The sequence below is a fragment of the Juglans microcarpa x Juglans regia genome, chromosome 3D (assembly GCF_004785595.1).
Source record: "Juglans microcarpa x Juglans regia isolate MS1-56 chromosome 3D, Jm3101_v1.0, whole genome shotgun sequence".
Lineage (NCBI taxonomy): Eukaryota > Viridiplantae > Streptophyta > Magnoliopsida > Fagales > Juglandaceae > Juglans > Juglans microcarpa x Juglans regia.
Window position 1 is genome coordinate 27,480,725 of NC_054598.1, and position 12,153 is coordinate 27,492,877.

Consider the following 12,153-nt stretch of genomic DNA (forward strand, 5'->3'; position numbering starts at 1 on the left):
ATAGAAAGAATCGTGGCTCAAATCATTATGGAAAAATATGAGCAACAAAAATGGACATAAAAAAAAGGGGGTTGTGCAAACTAGTGTTTGGAGGAGATACTCATGTATCTAGGCCCTAGCATAAAGTTTGACTTTTGAGATGAGTGACAATCTCTTGAGAGCATCTATAAAATACTCATGAATAAATTTATCAAAAATATATTGAAGAGAAAAAGAAATAAAGAGTTAATTTTCTATATAAGTTTGCTCACTCATACACTCACATGAACTTTGACATTGATGATCTTATGAGGTGTGAACATCCATGGTGATTAGTGCAAATAAGAGGGTGTACTGTATTGAATGTTTTTTTGTGAGTGACACTATGTTTAAACTAAGATGCATCTAGGCATATTACTTGCCTCATTGCTTATATCTATAAATAAATAAATAAAAAGATTTTGTCAAATTTTATTGATTTATTTATTCATTTTGTCATGATTTTACTCGAATTCATGCTCATACATCAGATGCATTTAATCTATAAAAAGTTAAGACACATGAGAGTTATAAGTCTTGTCAGATTAGTGACAAAAAGGGGGAGATATATTGGAGTATTGATTTACTTCGGGTATTATGAAATTCGTATTGTAAGTTTTAGGGAAAGTTTGAGTAAGTGTGTTGTTGAGGGGGAGTTGAATGAATTTTTATTGTTCTAATTAATAAAGTTTAATATTGAGGGGGAGAACTAAAATATGGATATAATTCAACTCCAAGACTAGAACATGCTTAGATTTTAAATCTTGTGAAATTTAATGTTAGTTATTGTTCTATGTCAAGAAGTTATCCACAACAGAAGCTGAACAGAAATCAGTTACTGTAGAGAAGAGTTATCGTGACATGTCAGCAATCCGTCAGGAGACGTCTTCGTGACAGATTCTATCCGTCAGCAGAATCCTACTGAAATTGAAACTCTTTTCAGATTGTTTATTTAAAGGATCCTACTGGCTAGGATCCATAGAGATTCAGATCTACATATTTTCTAGAGTACTTTATAGTGCATTATTTTGCTGAGAAAATTCCTTAGTGAATTTTCATATTTGTGATCTCTCTTTGAGTGTGATCGTGGTTCGAGTGTGGAGGATCGTGTGATACGTCAGCCCCTAGAGTTTTAGGAGGAAAGTCAATATTTGAAAATCGCTAGAGGTTCTGGTTGCTAATGCAGTAAAAGACAAAGGGGTCGTTTGTCTGGGCAAGTAAAAGAGTCAAGTTGCAAAGGTTTTGTAATTGATGAGTACATGTAATTGATTTTCAAATAATAAGATTGATTTTTCTGGGTTTGGCTGCCCCGTAGGGTTTTACCTTTAAAGAGTTCTTTAAAGGGCTTCCCTTCGATACTAATTTTAGTGTTATACAATTTATTTACTTTATGTTATTATTTAATTATTAAATTAATTGCATGCTTGAATACTAATAAATTTGTTGAGTGAATAGGTAAATATTTCTGCTACATTACAGGGGTACTTGGGTAATTTCAGCATCAAATTACTCTCCATAATGAATGGCAATTAGAAAATATTATTCCATTACCTAAGATAGAAAATAATTCTAAAGACGATCTTCAATACATAGATCAAAAAATGGATGGAACAGTCCAAATTGCCTTTCAAATTTTTTACAAGATCTTTATCACATTTTTCTTTTCCAGCACCTTTTAGTTATCATACACCTAGATGATCTGTTATTACATCAAATTCTCAAAATTAATCTCAAAATTTTGACAACAAATCCCAGAATCTGGACACACAGATTCAGAAAATTATTCTTGAAAATATTATGGATACACCAGTATATACTGCTAATCATCCAGATAAGGCATTCACCTCTCATAATCCTAAAAATGAACTTTTTTCTCCAACATATTTACAAGTGATATAGAGATGATTCCCAAATATACAGTTTGAGTAAAGAATAATTTAAAATTAATAAAGAATATCTTAAACATGATTATATGAAAGAAGAAAATAGTCACAAAAGATTAATATTTTTTTCCTCTTTTACAAAAATAGAAAGAGATTATATTCAAGAAAAATATAACATATACTTAGAAGGAATACATATTAATATATATTTCTTTACATGATTTGAAATTTATAAATCAAATCAATTATCAACTATTAACAGGACTACGCTAATCAATGGATTAAAGAAGAAAATAATCAAATTGTTTATGAAGAATATCCTCATTTGGAAGCCATTAAATTCAATCAAAGAAATACTCAATCTATTACCTCTGATGGATTCCCAAGACACATTCGATCTGAAATTTACAAATTATGACCCTCAGATAATGTGATTCTAGAAAATTATTACTTTCTCAGTTAGTCAGCATGACAGATGAAAGTTGTTAGAAATATTCTCTTTAGAAGAATAAGGACAAAGAACTTCGTCTATATATATAGATATATTATTTTTATATATATACTATATATATAGTGTATTATATATATATATATATAAGTTATGTATATATATCACATACCATATAGTACCACCATGTTGAACACTCATTGTTATATCACATATTATTATTACAGGCCGGCCAACTGGTCAACTAAAAGGCTAGTGAGATCATTATCTTTCAAATGTCGCATCTTCTTTTCAAGATTACTCACCCTGGCATCCACCTCTCATAATCGAATATTTTTCTCCAACATATTCACAAATGATTGAAGATGATGCTCAAATATACACTATGAGTGTCGAAGAATTTAAAAGTAACAAAGAATATCTCGAACAAGATTATATGAAAGAAGGAAATAATCACAAAAGGTTAATATTTTTCTCAACTTTTCAAAAATAAAATGAGATTATATTGAAGAGAAATATTATGAGTATCTAAAAAAATACATATATATAACTATTATATTAATAAATACCAACTATTGAACAAAGTCATAAAGTAACGTTTGAACATATATTTTTTACGTTCGAACATTAATAATATATTCCCGCTCGATTTCCTCATATTTGTGATGATCTTTCCACGTTCAAACGTTTTAATTTAACGTTCGAACGTGAATGGAGATATATGAGAGGAAATCGATCGATATTCGAACGTACAATTATAATACCTTCGAACACGAGAAGAAAATTACGGGAAATTTACTGGAAATTTATAAATGTTCGAACGTCAAATTTCCTAACGTTTGAACATGAATATAAAAGTGCAAGAAATTTTCTGCTAGATTTCGGGCTCTGTCATATGAAGATATGTTTGAATGTGAATAACCAACGTTCGAACGTTATTTGCAAAAAAATTACCTAAATTTTTTAACGTTCGAACGTACAACTTAAACATTTGAACGTTACATCTAAAGATTTAGTTTTTGAATGAATACAGGCACGGGAGGCAGCAGACTCATTTCTGCTACTTCTTGCCTCCTGTGCGCGCACATATACCCAGAGAGAGAGACGATGAGAGAGGGTCATCATGGGTTAGAGAGAGAGAGGGTTAGAGGGAGAGAGAGTTGAGTGAGATAGGGATGTGGGTTAGAGAGAGACAGAGTTAGAGTGAGAGAGTGTTAGAGTGAGAGAGAGTTGAGTGAGAGAGGGTTAATTAATATTTTGAAACTCTAGTTCCATTGATTTTGGCAAGGAAAAATTATTTTTCTTTTGTATTTTTTTATAATTTTATGATATTTGTCTTGTGTTTTTTTTTTATATATATATGCTTCTAATAAGTTAGTGTTGAATTTTTTTAAAGGATCGGTTGTTTTGGCAAGTTGAAATCTTTTGATTTGTAAGAGGATATTGTGAGTGCTAGGTATATTTCTGAACTTTAGTAATATGTTTATACATTTTGTTGTGATTTTAGAAATATGTTTATACATGTTGTGATTTTATGCGTACTCTTAAAATATTGTGATTATTGTTTATGAATTTTGTGAATAGTTTGTGAGTTTATGGTGTTCATTGATGAATAAATGTGTAAAAATATTGTTATGGGAATATTGTGATTATTATTTGTCAATTTTTATTGAGTATGTTTATATACTTAGAAATATATTGTGTTTAGTTTGTGGATTTATGTGAATTTTTTTATATAATATTTTTTCGTGTTTTTTGAATTTGTGAGTGCTAGGTATATTTCTAAAGTTTAGCAATATGTTTATACATGTTGTTATGATTTTATGCTTACTCTTGAAATATTGTGATTATTGTTTGTGAATTTTGTGAATAGTTTGTGAGTTTATGGTGTTCATTGATGAATTAATATGTGCAGAAATATTATTACGGGAATATTGTGAATATGTTTTTAGAAATGGACAAAAGTTGGATGCGTTTGGGTGATAAACTTGGAAAGGATTACGTACCCTATGCGCATGGAGTAAGAAGCTTCATTGATTTTACACGAGCCTCTACTGATAGTCGTGGTTACACTAAGTGTTTATGTTAATGGTGTAAAAAATTGTGTGTGATTGGGTTGGATGAAGTTCAAAGTCATATATTTGTGAATGGTATAGATCTCGGGTATACCGATTGGGTACTACTTGGTGAGCCTTATGAACAGTCAGCAGATGTATTGGTCAATCACCCAAATTATTTGCAGCACATGGATGATGATTATGAGTAGGATAAGATTGGAGGAGATGTTTGGTGATATTGGAGCTGGGATGTTTATGGATGAGGTTGACGACAATGCCTCAAGTGGTCGAGTGACTAATTGTGAAAATCTCACTTCAATGTGGGAAGATGCAAAGTGCGAGCTTTATCCAAGTTTTACAAAATATTCCAAAATGTCGTTTATTATGTGGTTGCTTAACATTAAGTTATTGTGTGGGGTGTCGACGAAAGTAATAAATATGGTATTGGACTTATTTAACGAGGTGCTTCCCGAAGGATAAGAATGATTGTGTTTTGTTCTGGAAGGAGAACGAGGAGAAACAAGCATGTCCTGTATGCGACCTAGGTTAAGGTGCCAGTTAAGTATACTATTTCAATAAATATATACTATTTCAATTGTTAGATTTTGGGTAACTTTTAATAAATATATACTATTTCAATTGTTAGATTTTGGAACAATGTGTTCGTGATATCGAATCAATTTCTCTTGAATTGTATGCATTGGCTCGTGGTCCCTCAAATAGAGTACTTTAATGCACTGCATGCACGGTTCGAGGTTATAGATTTAATACTCTGGATTGTGAACGTAATAGAAAGACTTAAAACTCTGGTGTGTTGGTCGAGGGGAGTCATGGAATAGATGATATTGACTATTATGGTGTCATACGTGATATTATCGGATTGAAATATCTGGGTGGGTCTGTAACATTTGTCTTTAAATGTGATTGGTGGGATCTACGCGGTGGTCAGGTTTCGATACATAGGGATAATCACTTTACGATTGTCAATATTGCATCTAAATGGTACGAAGATGATCCATTCATATTGGCTTGTCAAGCTACGCAAGTCTATTACTTGATTGATCCAATGAAAAGTGCTAATGAAGATAGTGAAGAGATAACTTGGCGAGTCGTACAAAAATTTGTCCCTTCAAATATATACAAAGCAGAAGCGAGTGCAGATTACGAGAATAGTGGAGAAGAAGATGACACTCCAATTGTATAAGCATACCAGGAAGATAGAGAGGGTATTAACTTGTTTGTTGACCTCGATGTACTCGGGTTGCTCCTCTTGTGTAGAGATGATGTCCCACCCATCCATCTCGACCTGTCCATATTAAATGATCATTCAATTCAAGTAAGTGAAGAGGAAGAAGAAAAAGAAGAGTCAATAGATGAAAACGAATCAGAATCCCGACAGGAGGTGGATAAGGAGGACGAAGAAGAGGTTGATGATGATGAAAAATATGTTATTGGGGAAGATTCTGAAACAAGCATGAAAAATACATCTGAAGATGAAGAATCAAAGTATTAAATATTTTATTCATATAGGTGACTATAAAATATTATACTTTTCATACTTTCTTCTAATTAATTTTCTTTCATATAATTAATCATTGTCAAGGATGTCACCCAAACGACAAAGAAGAAATGTGCCTCCGCCAAGTGCAAGTCCTGAACCTATTGAGGACTCCCCACTCGAGGAATCCGCTCCTGAAGATCAAGTTAACACGCAAGAGAATAACAGCCAGTCGACACCTACCAGTAAGGAAATATTGTCTTTGATAATTAATTATATAGTTAATATTTTTGTCTCAATAACTATATAACTATAATTATACTATTATCATAGAGTTGATGCATTTGCATTTCACTGTCGTAGCTATATATGTGACATCTCTCTTGAGAAAAATAGAAGGTAATGAAAACTCAAGATCACCATTCATGATAATTCTACTAGAGGAGAGGATGATAGTGCAGCAACGATTTCCTCCTATATTGGCATAGTAGTTCGAGCTTATACTCCATTTTATGTGCGCTCATAGCTAGATATTCCGAATGAGATTAAGGAGCACATTCGAAGTTGTGTGCTGGTGAGTTTACTTTGAGAGTACATTTTTTTACCTAGATTACTATATCATATTTTTTACCTGATTCACTTATTAGGATGAATTCGACCTCGACTTTGGCCATAGCGAGGATTTGAGAACCAGGAATGAGTTGATGGCTACACTATTCCGACGTCACAAGGGACGATTTCATGACCACTTCAAGAAGTTTGAGACGTTGGTAGAGGCTGCGCAATCCCCTTTCTAGTAAATGAAGTTAGATGATTGGAGAAAGTGTTGTGATATTTTCGCATCTCCAGATTATCAGGTATTTTACATTTATATCTTTTAATTATTTACATTCATTCTCGTTCTATATATTATATGTATATATATTATAATTAACATTCTTAATTAATTTGTAGCACTTGAGTTTTACAAATGCACATAATAGATCCGCTCTGATCGTCCACCATATGTGTAATTACGAAAATATCAGTAAATTCTTCTTTCACTTTATGAGCAAATAAACGATGTAATCTATTAATGAATTTTTCTTTCCAATAAGGCTTATGACTATCATCTCTGAGCATTACTATGTACATAAAAACATCTTGATACCATCTGTAATCAAACATTTAGCGGCATCGTAGATTATTTAAATAATCTCTAATATGGCTTGTAATGTTGGAAGGAGTTCTAACAAAATGTTTAATAATAGTGTAAATGAAAGTATTGACACCATCGGGAAATGTCATTCTGATAGTTGCATAAAAAATACAACCTGATATTGTCATGATTTTAATTAATGGATTTTATGGTGTACTTCATCATTGGTGGCATAAACATCTCACTGATGAAGCAAAGGAAACAATTCAGAATGGTGAAAAGCGTAATGAAGAAGGGTTACCAATTTTTTTTATGAAATTCTTGGAATGGCATTTTCTGATGGTGTCAATACTCTGATTTACACTATTATTAAATATTTTGTTGAAACTCCTTCCAACATTACTAGCCGTATTAGTGATTATTTAAATAATCCATGATGCCGCCAAATTTTTGATTACATATGGTATGAAGATGTTTTTATGTCCAGAGTAATGCTTAGAGATGATAATCATAAGCCTTACTGGAAAGAAAAGTTCATTGATGGATTACCTCGTTTATTTGCTCATAAAGTGAAAGAAGAACTTACTGATATCTCGAAATTTCTTAATTACGAAAATTATACATACGGTGATATTTTCAATGTAATTAAGAAACTTGGTATTAGTATGTAATCAAAATATTGCACAATCAAAGTATGCACAATAGCTTGTTGATGCTTAATACCATCCAGCCTTCATATGGTATCTTTGGTTAATGTTTTAACCAAAGCTGAAGAACAAGAAAATATCTTGTTAACTTGGTTTTCACAAATTACTAATCCAGAACTTAAAAAAGAATATCTTCACAAGCTCAAGAAGATGACGGTTCGCCAAGAACTAGAAACTTCGAAACAAAGGATTAGTTTTCAAGACACTTTAGAAAGATTTCAAGAGAAAAAAAACCAAAGATGTTTATTTATATTGTACATATCATACTAATATGAATATTATATAGTATATAACATTATATAGTATACAGATATTACTAATATGAATATTATATATAGTATATGGTGTATAATATATTATATAAGTGTGTATGGTGAATATTATATATTATACATATTATACTAATATTAATATTATACAGTATATATAATAGGATATAATAGTATACATAATAGTGTATATATATATACATATATATATATATAAGACAACATTAGTTGTTCCAAGGTGATGACTTGTTTAATGGACTAGATTAGTATAGTGTTAGTATATACACCAAGTATACTATAGTATAAGTACAGTGTTAGTATATATGTACACTAAGTATAGTATAGTATTAGTATAGTATTAGTGTAGTGTTAGTATAGTATAGTGTTAGTGATAGTATATGCACTGAGTATAGTATAATATAGTATTTATATAGGATATATATAGGATATAATTGTATATACTATATATATATAGTATATTAGTATTATTTATATTATATAGTTTAATAATATATATATGTTCGAACGAATAGGGTTCTTGTTCAAGCGGACCAGTATGTTGTTCGAACAGTTAGTGTAGTGCATCAGACTTTGTTCGAATGAAATTGACTAATAGAATGTGTTTGGAGGAAAATTTGGCGCCAAATCCATTGAATATTCATCCATTCGAACAGATATGTGGTATACAGAATCGAGAGTGAATTCCATACATGTCTTCATTAAATGAAAATGCCAAGGAATATTCTTAATTTCCCCGTTCGAACTCTTGTGATGTTCGTTCGAACGGTTAAAGGCGGAATGAAAATCTGCAGAATTTATGTGCCATTGTGAAATTCTTGCACTCGAACGATACATTACAAACTTGAAAACCTATACTTTCAGTCATATTTCACGCGGATTGCTCCTCATTTCCTTCATTCAGTCGTGGAGTACAACACAGAGAGAAAGGGCAATGACCACAAATTGAGAGGAGAGGTTCTAGAGAGAGAGGAAAGGTTCAAGAGAGAGAGGAGTTGCTTTGTAGTTTAGGTAAGGATTGTTTTTTGTCTTTTTTTTTTTTTTTTCTCTATTTCGAATTTATATGTAGTTGTTTATTGGATTTGATTTATGATTTTTCTCATAAAGATTTATGTGCATGTAGGTATTCGTAATTCGTATTGTTTATTGGATTGCACAAATTTGAGGTAAGTTTTATTAACCATTTTGGGATGAATAATATAGTATTTGAGTATTGTGAATTTGGGTAAAAATTAGTGTGATGTATTTGGGTATTGATGTATTTATATATATTGTTTGAATTGTGAAAATAGTTAGAGTTATGTATTTTATGATTGATGTTTTTTAGTTTTAGGGACAATTTGTGAAAATTAGGATTAATTTAATTTGGGAATGAATAAGAAAGTTTGAATTGTTATTAATGTGTGAAATGTTCTTAAGGAAGTTTGATATGTTATTAATGTGTGATTTGTTAATTATTTAGTGTAATATTGTTAATGTTGTTAGAATGTTATTGTAATTTTGGGATGGATAATATGGTAATTTGTGATATTGTTTGTGATATTGTTTGTGACATTGATTTGTGATAATGTTAGTTATATGGTTTGTTTGTGAAATAAATTGGTTAATTTGTGATATTGATAGCTGTGAAATTAATAATAAATACCCAAATTTCAATAATATGAATTATTATCATAAAATACACAAATTAAAATAATATGAATAATTTACATAAAATGTCCAAATTCAAATAATATGAATTATTTCCATAAAATACCAAATTAAAATATAAACCATTAATTGTCCTAATTAAAATACTATAAAATAACAAACCAATTACCTACAAAGAATGCACAATTATTTGCATAAAATCCATAATTAAATACATTGAAGTCCCATTAATTCTGAACTCAAATAGTATGAATAATTTGCATAAAATGTCCAAATTCAAATAATATGAATTATTTCCATAAAATACCAAATTAAAATAAGATTTCTCTAAGTTTATTTTTATATAAACGAGTGGCTTGATTTACTAGTTAGGACTGAAATGTTAGTATTACTTTCATAAACCAGTGGCTTGGTTTACTAGTTGGGCTTGGTTTAATTTCCTAGCTCCTAATTAGGCATTAGCATTTCCTTTTTTTTTTTTTTATTTCTTATTTTGGTCATAATTAATTTGGATGATGAGATGAAATGAAATGAAAATTTTGTGAATACGATTGAAATAGTGTTGGAATAGTAGTGAAATTGTATAAGTTTACGATATTTTATTGGATTTTGAGAAAAGAAAAAAGAAAAATTTAAACAAACCTATATGCATGACACACTACAACAAAAACCATCCTCTTTTGGGACGAAAATTTTTGTCAAAGAAGTCATTTAAGGATGAAAAAATCTTGTCTTTAATTTGTCCCAATAGGTCTGTCACGAAAGACAATCTGGGGTGGGAAAAAAAAACTTTCATCCCAAAAAATATTTTTTGAGACCAAATTTTCTCTGCACTTTAGAATATATATAACAGAGGATTAATCATTCCTAAAAGATTGCAGTAATCTTATTCTGAGACAAAATATAAGAAATAAACTAATAGCCAATAATCCCTACTAGCTATAACACATGATAAAGCCGAGAGCATTATTTTAACATCTGCATGACAACATGACCAACACTGCATGGTGCATGCATGCATGGTCTTATTGAAATCCGACCTTTAATATTAATGATGTTTTTATATGTTGAGGTCTTAGTGGCCGACAAGATTGGCATCCATCTCTTTGGTAAGATCAGCTGCAAAGTGAAGCATTTCTTTTGGATCTGGAACATCCTCCTTCAGTTTCTCATATTCAAGTGTCCAGCGGACCAAACATCCGCCCTTATCCTTTGGAGTGGCTTGAATAATGAACTTGAAACTTTTGAACGCCTCCATCAGTAATCCTCCTATTACTCTGAAAGTGACTGACAATTTTTCATCATCTTTGTGCTCATATATCTCCTTTGAAATTACAGTTTTCCCCTCTGTGGTGCCACACCCAATAAAAAATAAAATAAAATAAAAGTAACAGAAATTAACCTGATGAGATATGTAATTAAACATGGAACCAAACAATCATATCGCACGAGGATATTTTGTTTTGTTTTTTTTTTTTTTAAATTACAGTTGGCAAATAGTTCATACTTCATAAGATAAAAATAAAAACTCACAAATTATAAACAAATAAGAAAAGAATAATGTTACATACCGTTATGAAGTGTACAAGTATCGTACAGTCACTTTAAAAAAAAACATATAATTACAATAAATCACGTCGTCAATGGGTAATCAAACTAAAAAAAAAAAAAAAAAAAAAATCAATTTGTTAGATATTCTGTTTAAACCACGTTAGTGGGTAATCTTGTATAAAATTTGTAGGTACGTAGATCTATCATTAATTCTCGTTGAAAAATGCGGGGAACCAAGCAGCATGCATGCACCAGAGATAAATATATAATAACATGCTCGATAATTTAATATATATATGAATGTAAGGATCAAATAATTCATGTGGCCTTACCCCAGAGGAGATACCAGTCCATAACTGAACCCACATCTCTCCATCCACCTTCAACTAAATCAACCCTCGGAATATAGTGAGGGCAAAGTTTTGGTGAGTCATATAATCTTCCGGTGTGAACCTCGTAAAATGCACGAGCAGATACCTTGATTTCTACTTCACTATCTACCTTCCCAACCTGCTGAGACATGATCTCTCCTTTCAAGTTTGGCATTCTAAGTGTGAAGAAAACAAGCAGCTATAAGTTGGTGAAGAGAATAGGAGGGTAAAAGCTCACTACAACACAATTGCTTTTTAATGACGGTTGGAAAATTGTGACAGTCCCCAAACCGTCACTAAAAACCCTTTTCTGTGACGATTTTTGAAAACCGTCACTAAAGACATATGAGATTTTTTTTACGTTTCAATGTATGGAAATTTTACGTTCGAACGTCACATATACGTTCGAACATTGTGACTACTTACGTGCAAACGTGAAATGTTTTGGCGCCAACGTTCGAACGTTAGTAATTAATGTTCGAACGTAAAATGTTTTGCGCCAACATGCGAACGTTAATTACTAACGTTCGAACGTTGGCGCAAAT

General features: G+C 31.0%; 1 protein-coding gene across 1 annotated transcript; it reads right to left on the reverse strand.

The window, feature by feature from the left end:
- Window positions 1-10,673: 10,673 nt before the first annotated feature.
- LOC121253903 (MLP-like protein 43) lies at window positions 10,674-11,801 on the reverse strand. The gene is made up of 2 exons (XM_041153833.1): window positions 11,570-11,801; window positions 10,674-11,033 (listed from the first exon to the last, which is right to left on the reverse strand). The coding sequence occupies exons 1-2, from the start codon at window positions 11,781-11,783 to the stop codon at window positions 10,762-10,764; spliced, it is 486 nt and encodes a 161-aa protein (XP_041009767.1). The 5' UTR covers window positions 11,784-11,801; the 3' UTR covers window positions 10,674-10,761.
- Between the last annotated feature and the right edge of the window lie 352 nt (window positions 11,802-12,153).